This window comes from Panthera onca, chromosome E2 (genome assembly GCF_046562875.1).
Source record: "Panthera onca isolate mPanOnc1 chromosome E2, mPanOnc1 haplotype 2, whole genome shotgun sequence".
Lineage (NCBI taxonomy): Eukaryota > Metazoa > Chordata > Mammalia > Carnivora > Felidae > Panthera > Panthera onca.
This window is the reverse complement of record NC_138353.1, coordinates 61,184,856-61,207,877: the sequence shown is the minus strand read 5'-3', so window position 1 is coordinate 61,207,877 and position 23,022 is coordinate 61,184,856. Positions and strand designations below refer to the sequence as shown.

Sequence of the window (23,022 nt, the reverse complement as noted above, 5' to 3'; positions counted from 1 at the left end):
ATATCCAGGTGAGGGGCCAGAGAGTGACACACACCCCCCTGCCCACACCCCACATAGCAGTCACACCCCAAAGTGACCACGCAGCGGGGAGCAGGATCCCCTGGGGAAGCGTGCTTGGAGGCTGGAGGCAAGAGAGAATGAGTTAAGGCTCCTCCTTCGTAGGAAAGACCTCATGGTCTGAAACTCACAGTCTGAAGCCATGTGCCCCCGAATCATAGCAGAGTCAGATGAGAAACCCAGGCTCAACAGAAACAACAGATTTTGCTCTGGAATCGCTAAGAGCTGAGCTGGGTAAGTCAGCATCCGGCCGCTACCTGCAGATTTAGAGATTTGCCCCCAGACTGTCAGCGCCTCCGTCAGAGAATCAGAGTCTCTGGGTTCAAGCCCAGGAGCTCAATTCAGCACTGTGTATTTTATTTTATTATTAAAACATGGCACTGAATTAACGTGTTTACAAATGTTCATCTGCTGTAATCCGTACACAAGCCAGGAGGTAGGTGGTTCTGTTACCCATTTCACAGATGAGGAAACCGAGGTCCAGAATGTCGAGCTCATTTCCCGGAAGTTGTCACAGCTAGTAAGTGGCGAGGCCAGGCCAAGGGGCCCCGGAATCTGCCTCAGCTGCTCCCCCACCCCCCACCCCACCCCCGGGTCCCTCAAGATGCCAGGCTGGATGAAACAGAGAAAACCCACCTACTTCTGCAACCTTCCTTGAATGAAGCATGCAGGTGGAATCTGTGCTAAGAGATGAACTTGAATTGCCTTAATTCTTTTTGGAATGAGGTAGGGTATGAAAAAAAAAAAAAAAAACATACACCATGAAATTCTCTGCTAAGTGAACCTGCTAACTCCACAAATATTTTCAAAATGCCATTAAGAACTAGGAAGATTGCCAAAGATAGAGTTTGTGTTGAGCTGATCCAGTAAAATAATGGAAAACCATCCACTCCAACATCAAGAGAGTGGAAAGTGAGCAGCAAGTGGCAGACTGTGGCCTGCGTTTGAGAGTTCCATGAGTGTTTGTGGCTGTGATTGGATTGGGGCAATGGAAAGAAGACAACAGGCTCAGAACAGAGGCGCTCCCTGGAAGAGGCCAGGGCCCTGAGTCATCCTGAGGACCAAGAAGGGGAGGGGGGGCCAGCCAGCCCTTCCCTTCAGTGCCCTTTGCAGACCGAGCACCATTCAGTCCTCTGGTCAATGGGAAGCCTTCTGGTTGGAATAATTTTAATGCCTGTGTCCCTGGTTTAAGCAGTCCATATGTTAACAAAAGTACACGTTTAGTAATCTAATTGTACTTCACGTTGGAAGGACTTGGGGAGTCTTTGGGTTTTGATGAGAAAGCTGTCCCCTTGGGAGGTTCAGGGCAGACACTGTGTCCAGCTCTTTGCTGCACAACTAACAAATGATTCATTACGGCTTCAATCCGCAACCACCACAGACAGGTTGGTGCCGTGACTCCCTCCTTACGGATGAGGAAACTGCGACTCAGGCAGATTGAGAAAATTACACAAAACCACACAGCTAAAAAATGACAGAGCGGGGACCCCTCCCAAGCACTGCCAGACCCCAAAGTGCACCCTCCTGAGCCGCCCACCCAGAACACCCAAATATGACTTCATGGAGCTACAGTAACTTTGTCACCAGGTTGATCACACAGCATTGTACAAACCACCTTTTCCTAATTTCAAAAACCGTCTTGGCGCGCCTGGGTGGCTCAGTCGGTTAAGCATCCGACTCCTGGTTTTGGCTCAGGTCCTGATCTCACAATTCGTGGGTTCGAGCCCCACATTGTGCTCTGCGCTGACAGCTCAGAGCCTGGAGCCTGCTTGGGATTCTGCTTGGGATTCTGTCTCCCTCTCTCTCTGCCCCTCCCACACACACTGTCTCTCTCTGAAAAATAATAAACATAAAAAAACCCACAACTGTCTTGGAGGGAAAGCAGTGAGACCCAGACAGAAGCAGGAGGCATCTAGGACAGCAGTGTTCTCCATGTCCATCAATGTCTCATTGAGGTAGGGCTGGACCCAGGACACATGGTCTCCATGGTGTTGCCCCCCCACTGGGTGCTTCTCCCTCCCTGCCAAGAAGAGCATCCTCACCAAGATGTACAGGAAAAGAAAAGCCGATGCGATTTCTTGTGTATAAAATGACGAATGAGGAGAAACCAAGACGCTCAGGAGTTTTCTTGGAAATGATCATGTGTCACAGTAGCGTAGGATGAAAGATTATCTGGAGAAGTCTGTGAGGCCTTCGCAGGCTAGAGTTCCCAGAGGAAGTGTCCCCCCCGCAGCGGGTGGGGCGAGTGGTAGGACAGGTGTCTGATAGCCTCACCCCTCTGTGCCTGAGTGGGGAGTATGGGAAGGAGTTCAGCCCAGATTCCCACCTGTGATTATGACATTGAGGGTCTTGCCTCTGACCTCATTTCCTTATCTACGGATGGAGGCGATACCTGCCCAAGCTAACCCACGGCGTCACCCAAAGAACAGGTGAGGCACACAGTGTCACCTCAAAGAACAGGTGAGGTAACGAACGGATGCAGACACTTCTGAGGGCGCAATAGCCTGTGAGGATGTGCACAGCATCACTGTGCTCTGATGACCATGGGACCGCCAGGACCTCCCGGCCAGTTTCAGACCAAGGGCCTCCTGCCTGTGACTCTCTTTAGGCTTGAGGTCAGGACAGGGAGTGGCCATGGAGGAGACACCCTCTTCAGCCCCCCAGAAGGAGACCACACACATGCGGGGGTCGGGGGGAGGCCAGCCAAAGCAGCAGCTACACTAGGCCTCCCAGGCTGGACACCCCCCCACACACTGAGGTCCCTAATTATGGACAATGAATGCAGACTCCACAAAGGGCAGGGTCCAAGCTCAAGCCCAGGGGGCCCCTGCCTTTCCAGATCTCAGGCTGTTTCCTCAGTACCCCCGTGCGGCTAAACAGCACGGTGGGTAGACCAAGGCCCTTGCAGGGCCCACACTCAATGCTGGTGGAAAATGGTCACGATCCCAAGGAAGGCAGCCTGCAGCATCTCTTAAAACTTCAGCCCTGGGGCGCCTGCGTGATTCAGTCAGTTGAGCATCTGACTGTTGGTTTTGGCTCAGGTCGTGATCCCAGGGTCATGGGACTGAGTCCTGAGTTGGGCTCTGAGCTTAGTGTGGAACCTGCTTAAGGCCCTCTCTCTCTCCTTCTGCCCCCTCCCGCTCATGCGCTCTCTCCCTCTAAAGATAAGAAATAATAATTAGGGCCCCTGGGTGGCTCAGTCGGTGAAGCGTCTGACTTCAGCTCAGGTCATGATCTCACGGTTCATGGGTTCGATCCCCGCGTCGGGCTCTGTGCTGACGGCTCAGAGCCTGGAGCCTGCTTTGGATTCTGTGTCTCCCCCTCTCTCTGCCCCTCCCTCGCTTGCACTCTGTCTCTCTCAAAAACAAACATTAAAGTTTTTTAATAAACCAATAGATACATAAATAAATAAAACCACCACCCCTGCTTGTCTCGATTCAGCAGGTGTGCTCAGGTGCCATGACACCAGAGTCTACTCGCGTGGTGCCCCCCTAACAGCCAATCACCGGACGCGTGAATATCCCCAATCACCCTAACAGCCAATCACCGGACACGCAATATGATGTCGGCACAAGGGGGTACTGGACAGCCACCGACATGGAGGAGGTGTCCTCGGTAATGAGACAATCGGAGCCCCTACGGGGGTAAGAGTTGCGAAGGGGCGCTATTTGCCACACGCTGGCCAACACGTAAAACACACCGGGCCTTCTCCTACTGTGAGAAGCCTGGCAGGAGACTCCCACCGCGCTGCCTTCACACTTTCTGAAATCGGAACGTGTGCTACGGCATTAAGAAATTAATTTCCGTGCACGTGACAGTGGCAAGAACACAGCACCCACCTCACTCTCTCACAATCCAGGACGGGAGCTCGTGGTCCGGAGCAAGTCCCCGGCTCTCTCTGAGCCTCCTTGGAGTCCTCTTTCCAAACAGCTATCAGCTACCACACAGGGGATTATACAGATTAAACGAAAACAGGGCCTGCTGGCTCAGTCAGGGGAGCACTGGCCTCAGCGCTGAGAGTTCAAGCCCCATGTTGGGTATAGAGACTGCTTAAAAATAAAGTCTTAAAAGAAATGAAAACACACGTGGTATCTGGTACCTAGTATATGCTTCCATAAATGCTTGTCTCAATGTCAAATTTTAAAACTTAAATTAAGTAATGCCTCAGATCAAGCACTGATGTCTAGAAACGAGCTGGCAGCAACCAAAGCTAAGAGGAAAATGCCTGCTCAAGACTGGGAAGTTGTGTGTTTGCTCAGCAAGCAGAGAGCTCCGTGGGGCAACGGCGCCCGTGTCCCCCGGCCTCCGTTTCGCTTCCGCCCGTGCTCACCTCCACAGGCTCCGCTGACACCCACCTGCTTCTCCGCGAACTGACACCGCAGGGTGGGGTGTCCTCCCCCAGCAGCAAGGACCCAGGACCTACGTCACCCGAATCAATTCCAGGAAAGACCCGAGTCAGGGAAATGCGTGTGGGCCAGAGAACTCCCACAACGCAAGCAAGCGTAAGGATCAGTTAACCCTTGCATTTTCACACAGTCCTGGTGAGGGAACGGTCAGCGTTCCTCTGCTCCTGCAGAACTTCCCCACCCAGTGCCCACCAGCGCGCCCTGGGGATAACGCCAGGAAGGCCCCACTTGTGGCCACAGCACACGGGCCACAGCCTTGAAATGCAGTACCTTCTGAGGCGTTCCTCCCCGCTCGCCTAAGGATGGCTTACTTGAACTCCCTGAGTGCTCTTCAGGGATCCCCTCCTGTAGTCCTCCCCGCTGCCCCACTGCGTAGCCCGGGAAGGGTGAGGAACTTGGCCAATGTCACCTGGCTGAGATCCAATCCACGGCTAGCCTGGCTCTGAAGCCGACACCCAGACCGTGTGTTGTCCCCCTCGCTCACTGACCATCCCAGTCACCTCAAGTGAAAGGAGTCTTGGCCCTGGGGGTGTCCCAACACAGGGTGTGGCCTGGGGAAACCACACACCGTCAACTGGGGGTCACAGAGTGGGTCCTGGAACCAGCAGCAGCAGCATCATGGGGAGCCTGCTGAAAATGCAGATCTTAGGGCCACCCCAGCCCCAGGCAGTATCGGGCTCATCAGGGTGGGACCTAGCAATCTGAGGGTCTGTCACATCCACCACTGGACTCAAGTGAGAACAGCCCCTGTAAAGCATTAGATGGAACATAATTCCAGAACCCGCGTTCTGATGTCACTGATGATGGAATCCAGGTGACAGAACAGTGACCATTCTACCCATGTGACTTTCCCCTCCACGGTGGGCCAAATAATGGCCCCCAGCCTGCCCACATTCCAATCCCCGGGACCTGTGGACATGTTAAGTTGTAAGGGGACAGGGGTAGCATTTGGGAGTAAGGCTGCTAATCTGCTGACCTTAAGGCAAAGACATTACCCTGGACTTCTGGCTTCTCCGACTGTAACAGAATAAATTCGAGCTGTTTTGAGCAGTGAGCTTGTGTAACTTGTTTACAGCAGCCAAAGGAAACCCTTGTGCCCTGCTCGTAAACCGTTCTGCCTTCTCTCCTTTGCAGACCCAGGTGCCCTCGACACCGAACAAGTGGGGTTTCCAGGCGGAGCTAAGACAGTGACAGGAGCCCCGGACTCCACGCATGCTGATTTGCCTAATTACTGGCCTGCCGTTTCCAGGCAAGTTTCCTCCTTGACTAGGTCCTTATTGGAGGTCAAACTCCCTCTGAGGAGTCAAACAGGATCAGAGCGAAACCCTGGCGCCTTCCTGCAGCTGATACTCACTGGCATATTTGTTCAAATGGCCACCTCCCAGGACCAGACCAACCAATACCACAATGCTTCCTTTGTGGGAGCCACTCACATACTTCCGGCCCCCACAGGTCACCCCCTCGTGCCCAATTGAGAAGATAGTTGATTCCATCACAGGGGACAGAGAACCCCTTCTTTGTGAAGACCTGGGTGGTGGGGGTTGCAGTGGGGGTGACCAGGGCCCTGAAGGGGGCAGAGACCCTGGGGCTGTGTCTCATGAGCCAATCTCGAGGTTGCACAGGGACCCCAAAGACACCTCGACAGCTTCAACCTCTCCTAAGAGCACAGGGCAGAGGCTGCAAACGGCCAGTTAGGTACTGGGCCAGCCAAAGCGGCCACACAGGCTTCTCTTGGTCATCTGTGACAGCCAGCCCCAGGCTCACAGATGTCTGGACAGAGAGCATGGCTTATTGGGGGACGCCTTCCTGTGAGGTAATCTCTGCTCAGAGGTGAGACTGAATCAGGAATGCGATCTACAAACACCTGGCTCACACAGTCACACCCGGGCAGGTGTCCTTCCCAGCGCTCACACCCTCCCCAGGTAGAGGCCAGGAAGGTCATAGGGCACATGGACGATGTTTTACGTCACCGAGAAATGCGCACGGGACCCTGACCAGGTGCACTCTACAGAGCCCCTTCCTCTTCCGAACGCTAGGACCCGAAATCCTGTGAAGGCACTCACGTGCGCCTGGAGGGCTGCTGGGCGAGGTACAAACAGAGACGGGAGACTCACTGCCACTCCTGTGGCACCCAGTGCTTTACCACACCAGGCACGTCCAAGGCTTCGCACAGCCCGTGAGGTGCAAAGAAGAGGAGTAACTCCCCGAGGCCAGGCCGCAGTCCTCACTCCCAGTCCTGCCCCCACCCCTCCCCACTGGGTGACTGGGTGCTTCGTGAACAAGTTTTCTCATCTGTGCAATGGGGATCAGAACAGCGTCAGGGGCGTAAACACGAGTGGGCCCAGCACATTCTTGCAAGAGCCTGAAAATGTCAGCCGCTGCCACCCTGGATTGTAAAGCAAAGTGCCCACCTGTCCCTGGGTGGCTGGGCTTCATCTCCACACCGCGCCTTGCCTGGGTGACCCTCACAAAGCATAACCAAGGCACAAAGAGTCCCCAAATGCCAAGGGTCCTGTGTGATAGCAAGGGCGGGCAGCACAGACAGCACTGGTGGGAGAAGGAGCAGGACCTGAGAGTTTCAGCCAGAAATATTCTGACTGTGAGGAGACTTGTGACGAGGGAAGCAGGATTTCATCTTTCCAACCAGCTCTCACTTCTGCCCAACCAGCTCTCACTTCTGCCCAGCATATCAGGGGACAACATCACTGGACACTCATCCACCTTCATCTGTGCGAATGCCATTTAAAAAAAATACAGGCAACGAGGCGCCTGGGGGGCTCAGTCGGTTCAGCGTCCGACTTTGGCTCAGGTCATGATCTCACAGTTCATGGGTTCAGGCCCCGAGTCGGGTTCTGTGCTGACAGCTCGGAGCCTGCTTGGATCCTCGGTCACCGTCTCTCTGCCCCTCCCCTATTCACACACACATACACACACACTCTCTCTCTCTTTCTCAAAAATAAACATTAAAAATAATAAAAATAATAAATAATAAAAAAAAATACAGGCAAGTTAAAGAGACGGTCCTCAGTCACTCAGGAGGCGACCTCCCAGTGAGGTCTATGGAGTCCAGCTTGGACACCTAAAGCCCACAGGACTAGGGGGCCTCCCAAACCAGCGGCCCAGAACCAATCCTAGTGGCCACGGATCCCACCCTGTGGGAAAGGGAGAGGACGCACTGGGCCAGGAGACCGGAAGGAACATCCACAGCAGGGCCAGCAGCCCCCCGTACTTGTGCAGAGCACTGCAGAGACAACGAACGAGGGGGCATCTGTGTGTGTGTGTGTGTGTGTGTGTGTGTGTGTGTGTTGTGCCTGTGTGCACACACACTTCCCGGGCCCAAGGCTCTGTACTGTTGTTCCCTCACTCGTCCTCACCCCTCCCCAGCATGTGCTACCAGCACACCAGTTTATGGAGGAGGGGGGCACTGGTGACGGTGAGATGCCAAACTCAGCTGCTGCTCTCGCTGCCAGGCTGAGGTGGAAAAGAGAATTCCAAGCCCAAGGCACCTGGGGGCCTCGGTCAGTTGAGTGTCTGACTCTTGATTTCAGCTGGGGTCTTGATCTCATTTTTGAGCCCCACATCAGGCTCTGTGCTGGCAGCGCAGAGCCCGCTCGGGATTCTTTCTCCCTCCCTCTCTGCCGCCCCCTCCCTGTTCACACTCTCTCTCTCTCACAAGAAATAAACATTTCTGAAAAAAAAGAATTCCAAGCCCCATAGAGCTCATGACACAGGACACCACCATCCAATGCACGACAGACTATCAATCGTTCCTGTGTTTGAACCTCAGGGCTGAAAATGAGATGAGTGGGAGGGCCCTGGGTCTGTGCAGTGGCGGCCACTCCGAGAGCCCTACCCTGGGGGCAGGTGCCAACGCTATGGGGGCCATGGGGGCAGCTGGCCTCCAGGCAGAAGAGGAAGGAGCAAGAAGGGGCTGGAGAGGCAGATGGGGCCCGGTGGACAGGTCACGTGAGGCGCCCAAGCAGAAAAGTAGGGCCTGTGAAAAGTTTTAGTACCAAAACTGACAAGAAAAAAAAATCAGAATAATAGGGCAGTGTGTACCTTAGCATCCACAGGAGGGGGAAGGTGGGAGGTGATGAGCTCACTCCCGTCTCAGACACACCTCTACCCACATTCATGTCCCACCTTTGCCTGCCCAAGAGAATTATGGTGGTGGACAGCCCGGTGCCTGGAGAAGTGTTTCCCGAGCAGTGGTAGGCCAGAAAGGCAGACGGTCTTTCCATAGAGGTAACAGCCAAACACGGGGAAGGGAAGCAGTCATTCTCCTGGGGGGAAGTGCCCAGGACAGCATCAGGTGGACAAAAGCCACTAAAAGCATTCCAGGGTCACGGGATCACTGACCAAGCTGCACTTAGGGAATTAGCTGTGCCTCGGGGAATGGGTCCACACAGGCATTCACATCGATGCCTGACAGAGTTTCCTGCCTCAGTTAAAAAAAAAAAAAAAAAAAGGAACCCTTTCCCCATCAAGAGGTTTTAATAATGGCCTCTTAAAAATAACTTCCCATGTGGGGCGCCTGGGTGGCTCAGTCAGTTAAGTGACCGACTGACTCTGTTTCGACTCAGGTCATGATCCCATGCTGACAACTGGGAGCCTGCTTAGGATTCTCCCTGCCCCTCTCCCCCCACCCGCTCACATGTGCTCTCTCTCTCTCAAAATGAATAAAATAAACTTAAAAAAAAAAAATAACTTCACGTGAACACATTTTCCCCACTTAAAAAAAAAAAGTACCCCAAGCAGTTATGAAGTCTTCAGACTAAAGGTTAGGATTTGTTTCCACTTCGCTGTTAGAGGCGAGATGTATGCTCATACATTAATCATTCCCCCAAATGTGGTTTATTTTTGCAGATTCCTTTAAAGTTACTTTAAACACTTACTTAAGGCTAGATTTACCAGAACTTTGTACCGAGAGACCAGGTGAGGTAACATTAAAAGATGCTGATTTTCCTGATTGCTTTTTACAGCAAGAAATAAACACATATCCTTCAGTGAATTCACCACTCAAGCGCCAGCGAAATGGTGCATTAGCCACCCTTGAGGGCAGTTGGTCTAAAGTTTCAGCTGATTCAAGAAAGCTCAACCAGACTGAAGAGAAAGTTCAGGGCAATCCACTCTCCCTTATCTTTACAGACCAGCACGTCATATCTCTTATCCACCTTTATGAGACACGTTTATGAGCGAAACCAAAGACTGCGTTGAATGGAAAATGGAACTGGGCTTCCTGATGTCCTGGGCTAGTAAGTCTCCACAGAGAGGCCAGGTGTGACCTGAAACCCCAGCCTGGATCTCTGGCCTGGTTGTGGGTGTAGAGGCAGCAGGAAGTAGGAGCTGACACATCCTGGGAACTGGAGGGAGCTTGGTGACTACCAACAACGTTAGCCATCAAGGTGCATTTTGGAGGACCAATGAGAAACATGGCTTGACTCTCTCCCAGTTCTCACACAGAGCTGTACTTCTCTGTGAGAGCTGCGCTCTCTGCTAACCAGCTACCACTCTGTACCTCAGTTTTCCAATCTTTAAAATCAGAGGGTCAGACCAGGCAGGCCCCTATAGTCCTGTCCCGCTCTGTGGTGCCAGGAGCCACATCTTGGGTTATACTCTTTTTTTATTAATTCTTTTAATGTTTATTTAATGTTTTGAGAGAGAGAAAGAACGTGAGTGGGGGAGGGGCGGAGAGAGAGGGGGAAACAGAGGATCCAAAGACGGGCTCTGCACTGACAGCAGATATCCTGACGCAGGGCTCAAACCCATGAACCACGAACCATGAGATCATGACCTGAGCTGAAGGCAGAGGCTTAACTGCTTAACCGACTGAGCCACCCAGGCACCCCATATATTGTTATCTCCAGGGATGGAGAGGGACACAGGGAGGAATCTATAGCTTCAGGAGAAAAGCTCTTTGTGAATATGCAGAGTCTGGCCGCCCCCACCCCCCCAACCTCCGCGGGAGGGCGGGGATAAGGCCATCCAGCAAGGGCAAGCCTCTCAGGCCCACCTACGGAGACCTTGCATGCAAACATCAAGAGCTGGAGGCTGAATCCAAATCCTTCCTCTCTCTGTACAGTTTTGGGGAAGCCTGAGCCTCAGCTTAACTGGTAAAATGGGAATAAGACCATTTGAGTGTCTACTCACTGTTTTCACCTGTCAAATATCTTGGTGCTTTGTGTATGAAATACAGAAACTTGCAAATGTCTCATAGCAAAGGTGTAGAGGGAGGTAGGAGCGGGGCACAGGGCTGAGAAGGACCTTGGGAGAAATAGAGTGATGGTCGCAGGGCGGGTTCAACAGACCCTCCTGTGACCAGAGCAGCTATAGCTCCTGTGCAGCTTTGTGCTGGTCCTTTCGTGTCCTCCATGAGGACTCGTGCAAACCATAGTCTCAGGACTAGAGAGGGCCCAGCTCTCCTCCAGCACACATAGTGGGCCTTTGTGTTTCCTAGACAGTATTAGCTTTTGGGTTAATATCACCCAACATTCTAGGGGTGCCTGGGTGGCTCAGTCACTTGAGCGTCTGACTTCGGCTCAGGTCATGGTCTCCACAGTTCATGAGTTCAAGCCCCACGTTGGGCTCTGTGCTCACAGCTTGGAGCCTGGAACCTGCTTTGGATTCTGTGTGTGTGTCTCTCTGTGTGCCCCTGCCCTGCTTGCGCTCTCTCTCTCAAAAATAAATAAACATTAAAAAAAAATTTTTTTTAGTCACCATATGCTCTAGACCAGTAGTACAGTTCTCCAGGGAAGAAAATACATTATTTTTTTTCCTAAGAAAGAGGCTAAAAATCACTTAGATTCACTATTTTGGGTAGACTTCAAATATCTTTCAAGGGATTATTTGTTCTTGATGATTAAGAGCAGGAAAACCAAGCAGACTGTTCCCAAAATTTTACACACTCTTCTTGCTATTAAACCCAGGAAACTGGTAAATTCAGCAGATTCCAAAGAAGACACAGCTTCCTCCTTAGACCTTCATCTCCACGAAAAAAACTCCAAGAAGACATTCATTCGTTCCTTTCCAGCGTAAGGCATCTGCAGTCACCCATGCAACAAGGGTTCCACACCAGGAATCACTGGATGAAAAAGACTGAGGGCTACAGACCCCAAAGCAGAAGGAACCAGCGCCAGGTGGGGAGAGGCGGGGGTAGGAGAGGCAGAATTGGGTCTATGGAAGGTACTCAAACATCAAAAGCCAAAATCCTTCTCCTGTGAGTTAAATAAGCGAACCGCAGGCTGCCCACCGGCAACCAGAGGATGGTGGGCGAAGGGTTCTAGGAAAGGGAGGGGGTATCCCAACACCAGGTGAGAGAGAGAAGGATGGGGAGAAGCCGTCCAGCAAAGGAAGGGTGTGGAAGGGTGCGAAAGGGGGCTCCTGCAGGGGTTCAGGACTCGGAGGGTGTGGAAGGGGGCGCCGGCTCCAGAAAGGGAGGGTGCAGAGAGGGGGCTCCACGAGAGGGAGGGTGGGGACGGAGAGGGCTCGCACCCAGCAGAGGACGAGAAAGGACAGGAGAGGAGAGGTGAGAGGAGGTGAGAGGAGGAGAGAGGAGATGGGGGGAGAGGGGAGAAGGGGGAGGAGAGGAGAAGAGAGGAGGGGAGAGGAGGAGAGGAGAGGGCCGAGGAGAGGGGAGGGTCGCAGCCCATCCCCCCACACCCCGCGCGCGCGCTCCCCGGCCCCCACCCCCGCCCCCCGGCGCGTCCTGCGCGCCCGGCCACACCCCCGCGCGCCCGCCGGCCCTCACCCGCGGCCCCTGGCTCCCGCCGCGCGCTGACCGAGCCGTCCCGGCGCAGGAGGATGTCGGCCGTGTCCCGGATGCGCCGCCCGCCGCCCGGCGCGCCCCGCAGCCCGCGGCAGCCCTGGAAGCACACGGCCCACGCCTGCTCTTCGTTGATGGGCTGTTCGTATGCCTTCAGCACCTCCTCCAGGGACAGCTCCCACGGCTCCGGCCGCCCCGCGCCCCCGGCCCGCTCCCCCGCGGCCGCGTCGCCGCTGGAGCTGCCGGCCCGGGCCATGGCCGCCCCATTATCGCCTCCTGCGCGCCCGGCCGGTTTCCATAACAGCCGCGCCGGGGCGGCCGACGCACCCGCCGAGCGCGGGGGGCGGGTCCCGCGCTGCCGGCCGCTGCTTTGTCATCCTCGGGCGGCCCCGCCCCGCGCAGCGGCCGCAGGTGAGGGCGGGGCCGGCGCGGGAGCGAGGGGGGAGGGGGAGCCGGGCCCGGTGGCGGGGGGGGGGCGCGCGCAGGGCTCAGAGGGGAGGGGCGCGGTGTGGCGGGTGGTGAGGGAAGCTGGGAAGGCTGCGCTCCCGGCCCTGGGGGACCGGGCGGGCCAGGCGGAGTGGGGGAGGTGCGGGGTGGCTGGGCGCGCAGAGCCGGGGCCGGAGGGAGGCGCGCTCCCCAGGCTCTCTGACGCTTGTGTAAGGAGGCACCCCGTCCAAGACACTGCAGTGATTGGGGGCCTCGGGCACTATTGATGCTGGAATGCGGGAGACAGTGAAGAGGCATGTGAACCCCCACCCCCACCCCGCACAAACACACATCCGACTTTGGTTCGGAGGAGCAAAAGCCTGCAGTGGCCTCTGTGGGGGCCGGCTGGCAAGGTGACCTCAAGAGGTCACTTACTACAGAGCGATGTGAGCCAGGGAGACCCTGCGCTATGAAGTATTCGATGAAGGACTCTTTGTAGCAGGAGACCCAAGTCTGGATTAAATGCTCGAGTGTCTCCCTGAAAAATAAACAGAGGCGGAGCTCTCGCTTGAAAGTTATCTGTGCCTGCATTCCAAGCCAGCTCACTCACGGGAGGGGCGGCACCCAGGCACACAAGTAACTTTACTCACGCAAATCCCGAGACCTCCTGAGCCATAGTTGTAACTGGGTCAGGATAGCAGGGCCCAAATGCAATTGGAAAATAGTTGGCCTTAAGGCGACTGGTCCCAAACCTGGATCCCTGGGAAGAGGGGATCGCCACAGCAAGGTGGCAATTAACACTTTGGGGAAAGGGGATGGGCACTTGGTGAGGGGTGTAGGCTGCCCCCTGGGGCCCTAATGTCACATCATCCCATCTGGATGTATAATTTTCGAACAGAAAGGAATTTGATAAAGATGAATTGTGCCAAAAGTTTTTACATTCAACAGCTGGGCAACTTTCAGTTCACCAAGCTTACACAGCCAAAAATAACAGCATTGGTGCTTTGTAGAAGGAAAAGTAGAGACATGGAGTGCAGGAATAGCCTATCTCCTGAATAAATTGTGCAAAGAACCTAGGACTCAGGTTAATCTTCCTGTCTGGCCTTTGCTCCTTACCCCCCACCCCACCAACCATGGGTACAATAGGGTGAGCGAGAAATTTCACGGCTACTTTAGGACAGCAGTAGCAAGAAACCCTCAGGGAAGAGTCTTAATTCACAAGCAGTAGCTTCTGCACAGTGGTTTAGGAAAGTTCCTGCCTCAAGTCACACAGTGCCAGGTGTATGTGATCTGGAAACTCCTCTCCCAACACAGTGGGCCCAAACAAGGAGTGGTTTTTGCTTTCAGATTCCAGGGAAATAAAGACTTCCATTCACAACATCTCTGGTCGTGTAGCTCTCACCACCAACTCTTCAGAAACCAGGGCCGTTGCTCCCACCACAGCTTGGCTGACCCCTCCCCTTCCAGGAGCCAGGGGCACCCTCAGGAGGGGCACCCTTAGGTGCAGTGAGTGGACAGAGCGGAAGGTGATAATCACTTTGATTGGAAGCCAGTTAGGCTGTAGCAAGACGTTCCTTCCCCCTTCTTCAAAGGGTCTCAGATTTCCTTAATTGACCACATGGTTTTAGGATCTCATTTGATGAGCATGGGCCTTGCTGAGGGGCCTCATGTAGTGGACTCATACCTAGCTGACCAGTGGCCCTTGAGTTCACCTGTGTGAGATGACAATACTCTTTCTGATCTGGCCCTGTTCTTTCAGGAGTCCCTGAGCACCTTCCAAGACATTAGCCAGAAAGATTCAGAACAGGGATTTTAATGGGATTTTATAAAAGTTAGGTTCTGGGGGCACCTGGGTGGCTCAGTTAAGCATCTGACTTTGGCTCAGGTTATGATCTCACAGTTCATGAGTCTGAGCCCCATGTGAGGCTCTGTGCTGAGCCTGGAGCCTGCTTCGGATTCTGTGTGTGTCTCTCTCTCTCTGCCCCTCCCTCACTAGCACTCTGTCTGTCTCTCTCTCAAATACATAACGTTAAAAAAGAAGTTAGGTTCTCTTTATCTTTTTTCCTTTTTTTTTTTGTTCTTAAGCTATTCATTTATTTATTTTTAAGATTATTCTTTCCTAAGTGATCTCTTGAACTCACAACCCCAAGACCCAGAGTCACATGCTTTACTGACTGAGCCAACAAGGAGCCCCTTAAGTAATTTATTTTTATTTTTTATTTTAAAAGTTAAAAAAATTTTTTTAATGTTTTATTTATTTTTGAGAGTGACAGTGGAGGAGGAGAGCAAGGGGAACAGAAGATCCAAAGCAGGCTCTGCGCTGACAGCAGCAAGCCGGATGTGGGGCTCGAACTCACAAACTGCAAGATCATTACCTGAGTTGATATCATATGCTGAACCAACTGAGCCACTCAGGTGCTCCCCCCCCTTTTTAAAAAATTTTAATGTTTATTTATTTACTTTTGAGAGAGAAAGAGAGCACAAGTGTAGGAGGGACAGAGAGAGAGGGAGACACAGAATCCAAAGCAGGCTCCGGCTCTGAGCTGTCAGCACAGAGCCCGACGCGGGGCTTGAATTCACAAACTGTGAGATCACGACCTGAGCCGAAACCTAATAAGATGCTCAACAGACTGAGCCACCCAGATGCCGAAGTAATTTATTTTTAAATTATAAGATTTACAGTGCTTTGGCTATGCAAAATAGCATGATGGAAATCAAACCAAATCCATATGCCAAAAGAGTACTTATCTCTTGATGTTTCAAGCTTTGTCCCCTTAGCCGTGACCAAAATGAGGGACCAGAAGCATCAGTCAATTCTCTAGATGTTTGTAGAAACTACATCGTTTATTCTCCTAGGTCATTTATGCACCCAACCTCCCAGAAAGTACCGGATGAGACGTAGATATGGGCCTACAGTGAGGAGGAAGGCTGACATTGGCCTAAGGGTGGTGGCAGCAGTGAGAGGGATTCTAAGCTTGTAGACTGGGTGCCCAAGAGCAGCTTCTAAGCCGATAATAAGAAATGAGGCGTGAATCCACTGGAAGAGAAACCTGATAAAATTTTCCCGTGGCTCTAGCAACTGGGCACACCCGACTTCTCACCTGGTTGGTGGGAACTCTGGGTGCAGTGACAAGTTCTATCTGTTAGTCATAAGTCACAGTCAAGATAACCATGTCCTTCCTGTGGGGGAGTACCAAGCCCAGCCCATACTTTTTTTTTTTTTTTTAAGTTTAATTATTTATTTTTGAGAGAGAGAGAGAGAACACAAGCAGAGGGGAGCAGAGGGAGAATCTCAAGCAGGCTCTGCGCTGACACATAGATCCGGATTTGGGGCTCCAGCTCACGAACCATGAGATCGTGACCTGAGCAGAAATTAAGAGTTGGACACTTAACCAGATGAGCCACCCAGGCACTCCCCCAGCCCACGCTTTTGATAAAAGGTAGTGAAGGGGCACCTGGGTGGCTCAGTCAGTGAAGCGTCCGACTTCAGCTCAGGTCATGATCTCGTGGTCTGTGAGTTCGAGCCTCGCATCAGGCTCTGTACTGACAGCTCGAAGCCTGGAGCCTGCTTCGGATTCTGCATCTCCCTCTCTTGGCTGCTGTGCTTGGGGACAGGATAGGAACACTGAGTGCATTGACCGACCACCAATGCTTGGAATTGGAGAGTTACTTATCAGTTCATCACATTAGCAAAGATGCTCCCCAAATATTCACTCTATGGGGTAGGCTGTTCATGTTCACAACACTGGGGAGCACCAAGCATTCATGTCTTCTGCCTGGGAAGGACCAGTAGAAAACCTGCTGATGTCCCTCCCTGCCCCTTGTGAGTGAATAATAGCACACAAGGAAACATGGTCTCTATAAATGGATGTGGTACAGGTGCTTGATGTGAGCAGGGAGCCCCACTGGTTATGCTGTTTTTAACCATGTGTTTGATGCTTTGCAGGGGCCTTATGTAGATCGTGCCCATACCATGGGAGTGCAGTTGGAGGGGTGGGTGGCTCACAACTGCAGTTAGCCATAGATCCAAAAGCTCTAAGAATTATACCTGTAAGGGGCCCCTGGATGACTCAGTCAGTTAAGTGTCTGATTCTTGATTTCAGCTCAGGGAATGAGCTCATGGTTCCTGAGTTTGAGCCCCGGCATGCTGGCAGTGTAGAGCCTCCTTGTGACTCTCAATCAATCTCTCTCTCTCTCTCTCTCTCTCTGTCTCTCTCTGTCTCTCTCTGTCTCTCTCTGTCTTTCTCTTTCCACCACTCCTCCCTGCCCCTTCCCCAACTCACTCATGCTTGTGCTCTCTCAAAATAAGAAAATAAACTTTAAAATTTTTTTGAAAAGGGGCACCTGAGTGGCTCAGTTGGTTCAGTGTCTGACTTTACCTCAGGTCATGATCTCATGGTTCCTGACTTTGAGCCCCACATCAGGTTCTCTGCTGTCAGTGTAGAGACCACTTAGGATCCCCTGTCTCCCTGTCTCTCTGCCCCTATCCCACTTGTACTCTCTCAAAAATAAACATTAAAAAAAGCTAAAAAAAAAAAAAAAAAAACACCTCTGAGCATCTTTGCAGACACAGAAGCTAGACAGTCCTAATTTTAGGCTCCTGGGGTTCAAAAAGATAAGTTGAGGCTGGATTCCCAGGTGCGCTTGTGGATTACAGTTACATGATTCCAGGAGAGCAGTACAGGGCTCCGGGGTCCAGGATGGCATCACGAGAGTGCTCTGAGTGTTCTGAGACAAAGTTCAGAGCGAGTCAAGTGCACGGGCAGTTCTATTCCCCTAGACACAGGGAGAACCGCTTCACCTGTGGCAAGCGAAGTGCAGAGTTTTCTCTCTGTCCACACCTTACTCCACTTCCGATTGAAAAGCAGGTCAGCTTTTCCCGAGGGACCCATACACACTGAGGGCAGTGAGCACCCAGGCCCCCTGTTGCCGCAGTTCAGAGGCCCCTGAATGTCCCCTTTGTCATGCTCCTTGCAGCCAGGCAAGGCTCAGGGGTCTGGGAGGAAAAGCTGAAACTCGATAGGCAGTGGTTTTGTACATTAGGTTTATTTTGGGATGATGATAAAGGCCATGAATCCCATGGGTGTCAGATAGAGCCCGAATGTGCTTCATCTCTGAAAGGGAGCGCAGGATAGTCGCGAGGGAAGGACCCTGGGCCTGGGCGTTCCTTGAAGGCTAGTAGTTGTGAAGACACAGAGGCTAACGTGACTGAGCCCGAACAGACGGAGAAAGCAGGAGGGAAAGGGAGGAGGAGGAGGACATTCAGAGCACAGAATGGGGACTAAAGTTCCAGAGCTAAGCCAAGATGACTGAGGAAACCCTAGGAGGTCATAGACAGCAGGCAGGGCCGTTCTGTGTGTCACAGGACAAGGAGAGGGGATCAGGGGTAAATACATGAGGACACTATTTGCTTCCCACCGAAGACATTCAAGGTCATTTACAAAGTTTGAATTTATTTATGTTATGAACAGGTAATGCAGGATGGTTAAAAATGAGTCCGGGACTTTCCAAATTATTACTCAAACACTAGCTGCTGTATGAACCTCTCTCTCTCTCTCTCTCTCTCTCATCACATCTTTCTCAGCCTGGAGCAAAGGAAATTTTACATCACAAGTGACAATTATCTTGATGATAGGATGAGCCTCAGATGCCTGTGTGGGGCCTGAACTTTGTAAGAATATAGAAATAACTGTGCAAATTGGTGTTGGCTAATTTGACAGGACTTGATGTGCAAAGATTGAGAAGTCTTCAACCACACACTGGCCCCAGGCAGTCACCGTGACTGATCTTTTATCGGTCCTTCCAGAAATGCCACTCGCCTGCTGCAAACATACACATCCCCTTTTCACACAGAGAGAGGCACATCATACACCTTGTCCTGTGCTCTGCTTCTCCATTCATCGGTGTGGGGGGAGTGGTTGATATCAGTGTGTAAGGACCCTCTGCACCTGTCTGTACAACTGTATATCCCTTTGTGGGGACGCCATAATCTCCCCATCCAGTTCCCTACTGGTGGGCACGTAGGATGTTCCCAGTCTTGAGTGAATAACCTTATACATAGCATGGGCTCCATGATGGCCAGGATTTTCTGGGCTTAATACTGCTGTTCCAAATACCTCAGACACTGTGGGAGTACAGTCGACACTTACCCTTTTATATGTGTTCAGTACAATTTTCTTTAATGTTTATTTATTTTTGAGAGACAGAGACAGAGCGCGAGTGGGGGAGGGGCAGAGAGAGAAGGAAACACAGAATCTGAAGCAGGCTCCAGGCTCCAAGCTGTCAGCACAGAGCTCCTTGTGGGGCTTGAACCCATGAACCTAGAGATCATGACCTGAGCTGAAGCAGACACCTAACTCACTGAGCCGCCCCTCTGTGTGTTCACTCCAAATTCTAGGAAATGGACTTGCTGAGTTGAAGGATATACACATTCAGAATTTTGATAAGTATTATTAAAGCAGCTCTCACGGAGGCTGTACCAGTTCCCCACTGGTAATGTTGGGCGGGGCCTGCTTGCCTAAGTTCACAGTGTATGATTACACTTTTGAATCTTTGATGGGTGAAGAGTCGCTTAATTTCCATTTCTCTTATTAAAGTAAAGTTGAACAACAGATTCTTTTAAAAAATTATTCAATTCAACAAGTATTTATGTATCCATTTCTAAGTGCTAGACAGTGTTCTAACTGCTAAGGGTATAGCAGTGAATGAAGGGATACCTGTCATTGGATTTAGGACCCACCCTAGACAGTCCAGAATGATCTCATTTCAAGATCCTTCATTAGCTGCATCTGCAAAGACCCTATTTCCAAATAAGATCACATTTACAGATTTCAGGGTAGGACATGGACAGTTCTTTCCGGGGGCTGCCATATAACCCTACAGGGAGCAAAACTGCCGGGACCTTAGCACAGATCAAGGCTGTGCTACCAAACCGTAGTAGTAATTATTACATTACATACCACCGTGTGCTGAAGGGAAAAGAGAGAGAGAGAGAGAAGAAATAAAGAAAAGCTAATTCTTCTAAAGAATTTCCTGAGTTGGGGCACCTGGGTGGCTCAGACGACCGAGCGTCCAACTCGTGGTTTTAGCTCAGGTCACACTCTCACGGTTCATGGGATCTGGCCCCATGTTTGAGCTGACAGCATGGAGCCTGCTTGGGATTCTGTCTCCTTCTCTCTCTGTCCCTCCCCTGCTCATGCTCTCTCTCTCTCTCTCTCTCTCAAAATAAACTTAGAAAAAAGATAATTTTCTGAGTAAAGCAATAAAAGATGATGTGATCAAGACAACCCTTGAATCCGTTAAATAAACATTTTTATTTCTTTTTTTCTTCAATTTTTTATTAAAATTCTAATTAGTTAACAGTGCAATATTGGTTTCAGAAGTAGAATTCTGTGGCTTATCACTTATGTAGAACACCCAGTGCCCATCACAGCAAGTGCCCTCCTTAATGCCCATCACCCACCCATATATATATATATATATATATATATATATATATATATATACACACACACACACACACACACACACACAAAATGCTGCTATAAATATGGGGGTGCATGTAACCCCTAAAATCTGTATTTTTTTTAATCCTTTGGGTAAATACCTAGTAGTGCAGTTGCTGGAACATAGGGTAGTTCTATTTTTAACTTTTTGAGGAACGTCCACGCTGTTCTCCTGAGCGGCTGCACCATTTTGCATTCCCACCAACTGTGCAAATTATTCCCCTTTTCTCCACATCCTCGCCCACACCTGTTGTTTCCTGTGTTGTTAATTTTAGCCATTCTGACAGGTGTGAGGTGGTATTTCATTGTAGTTCATTGTAGTTCAACTATTTCCCTGATGAGAGTGATGTTGAGCATCTTTTCATTTCATTGTAGTTCAACTATTTCCCTGATGAGAGTGATGTTGAGCATCTTTTCATGCACCTGTTAGCCATCTGGATGTCTTCTTTGGAAAAATGTCTATTCACGTCTTCTGCCCATTTCTTAGTTGGATTATTTGTTTTTTAGGAATAGGTTTTGGATAATAACCCTTTATCAGAAATGTCATTTGCAGGGGTGCCTGGGTGGCTCAGTCGGTTAAAGGTCCGACTTCAGCTCAGGCCATGATCTCGCAATTTGTGAGTTTGAGCCCCGCATCGGGCTCTGCGCTGACAGCTCAGAGCCTGGAGCCTGCTCCGGATTCTGGGTCTCCCCTTATCTCTGCCCCTCCCATGCTCATGCTCTGTCTCTCTCTGTTTCTCAATAATAAATAAACTTTAAAAATTTTTTAAAAAAGAAACGTCATTTGCAAATATCTTCTCCCATCCCATGGGCTGTCTTTTAGTTTTGTTGATTGTTTGCATCGCTGTGCAGAAGCTTTTTATCTCGATGAGATCCCGGTACATTTCTGCTTTCATTTCCCTTGCGTCGTGCAACATGTCTAGCAAGAAGTTGCTGTGGCTGAGGTCGAAGAGGTCGCTGCCTGTGTTCTCCTCTAGGATTTTGGTGCTTTCCTGTAATAAACATATTTTTAATATTCTGTGTGCTAGAACCCCAGGCTTTCATAAAGGAGCTTTCAACCCCCCGACTACGGAGCTAGCAGTGAAATCGCTGGGTTTGGCACATAGCACTTCTGCGGTACTCTTGAATCTTCACTTGGTAAGGACCCCATGAGGCCAAAAAATAAAAAGCAAATGATAATGCATGTGTGGTCTTGACCCAGCAATTTTGCTATGTGAAATTTATCCTGAGGCAATAAAGATAATTCTGCAGTCTTCAAAGGTGCAAGGGAAAGCTGTGGACAAGGACTTATCTGCTCAGCCGCAGACAACATCCTGAAGCAATTAGAAAGGATTTAAGGGGGCACCTTGGTGGCTTAGACTCTTGATTTCGGCTCAGGGCATGGTTGATGTGGGGAAACAAGGGCAGAAGGAAATGGCAGGTAAAATTAAATTTCCTTATAACCTGCAGCCCATTGGCAAATATTTGAGACAGGCAGAGTATAACATTTCTCCAGGAACTGTCTACTGTCTTGATGTTAATGCTTTGCTAGAGGGGAAAACAACCTTAACTTGACAATTAGCTAGGCCTCCAGTGTCCTCTGAGTCTTCTTTAGTATGTGAAAATCCCTTTGGAAACTTTCCCTTGCCTTTACCTCCCCAAACTCCCAAGTATATGATCAGTCACTCCTCACAATCCCAGGGCAGCTCTTTTTTTTTTTTTTTTTTTTTTTTTTTTGGAGAGAGAGACCGAGCATGAGCGGGGGAGGGGCAGAGAGAAAGAGGGAGACACAGAATCTGAAGCGCCTCCAGGCTCTGAGTTGTCAGCACAGAGCCCTATGTGGGGCTCGAACCCACAAACCGTGAGATCGTGACCTCGGCTGAAGTCGGACACTTAACCGACTGAGCCCCCCAGAAGCCCCGCCGGTGCAGCTCTTTCCGCCCATAGGTCCTGTTCCAGTGCTTTAATAAAATCACCTTTTTGCATCAAAGACGGCTCATGAATTATTTCTTGGTTATCAGCTCTGGTCCCCCACCATTTCAAAACCCCTTCAGTGATCTCACAGTTTGTGAGCTTGAGCCCCGCATTAGGGTCTGCGCTGACGGTGCGGAGTCTGCTTGGGATTCTCTCTCTCCCTCTCCCTCTCTCAAAATAAATAAATAAACTTAAAAAATCTATTGAAAAAGTATTTACCAAGGAGAAACCTGAAAGAGGCACAGTGAAATATTAATAGTGTTTGTCTTGGGTATGATTGTGGGCAAGTCAGTGTTTCTTGGCCCCTTTAATGTTATTTGTCAATGCACATGAGTCTACTATTATAATTGTGGGGGAACGTCCTTTCCATGTTTGAAATGAATATCTCACATCTTCCTATGCTGTGCCTGAGAAGCAGTGAGTGTGATGAGGTTTTGGAGTGATGGTAGGGTTCAGAGCTGACGGCCAAGAAAGAATTCTTGAAGGCGTCTTTGGTGCAAAAAGGTGATTTTATTAAAGCAGCGGGACAGGACCCGTGGGCAGAAACAGCTGTGCTCTAAGTGTGAGGGGTGAATGTTTATATATTATGGAGTTGGGGGAGATAAAGGCAAGAGGAATTTCCCAAAGGGATTTTCATATGTTAAAGAAGATTCATAAGATATGGGAGGCCTAGCTATTATCAAGCTAAGGTTGTTTTCCCTCTATAAGGCATTAACATTACGACAGGAGGGGGTTTCTGGGGAAGTGTGTTACCTGTATTTGCCTGAAATATTTGTCAATGGGCTGCAGGTAATAAAGAATTTTCACCTGCCATTTCCTTCTTACCTTTGTTCCCACATCGCTATGGAGGGGAGGGTGATATTAGGGCTCCGGGAAACTGAATCTATAGGTTTCTGGATTAGGCTATGGATAA

General features: G+C 50.8%; 1 protein-coding gene and 2 long non-coding RNA genes across 9 annotated transcripts in view; 2 read left to right on the top strand and 1 right to left on the bottom strand.

Moving 5' to 3' along the window:
- SPIRE2 (spire type actin nucleation factor 2) overlaps positions 1 to 12,588 on the bottom strand; it is a 36,592-nt gene extending 24,004 nt beyond the window's left edge. For 3 of the 7 annotated variants that reach the window (XM_060649885.3, XM_060649886.3, XM_060649891.3), the window contains exon 1: positions 12,211 to 12,588. In XM_060649885.3, coding sequence (XP_060505868.1) covers positions 12,211 to 12,481 — 271 coding nt within the window. In that variant the 5' untranslated portion in view covers positions 12,482 to 12,588. Of the gene's footprint in view, positions 1 to 2,099; positions 2,296 to 4,412; positions 4,521 to 5,031; positions 5,203 to 12,210 lie in introns of those variants that run through there. The other 4 variants (XM_060649888.3, XM_060649889.3, XM_060649890.3 and 1 more) reach the window with 4 other exon arrangements.
- On the top strand, positions 2,448 to 5,686 carry LOC132690006 (uncharacterized). The gene is made up of 3 exons (XR_014136148.1): positions 2,448 to 2,517; positions 3,499 to 3,672; positions 5,598 to 5,686. It is a non-coding gene; the product is annotated as an uncharacterized LOC132690006 (long non-coding RNA).
- Positions 9,393 to 11,669, top strand: LOC144614570 (uncharacterized). Its single transcript, XR_013552404.2, has 2 exons — positions 9,393 to 9,718; positions 11,390 to 11,669. It is a non-coding gene; the product is annotated as an uncharacterized LOC144614570 (long non-coding RNA).
- Positions 12,589 to 23,022: the final 10,434 nt, after the last annotated feature.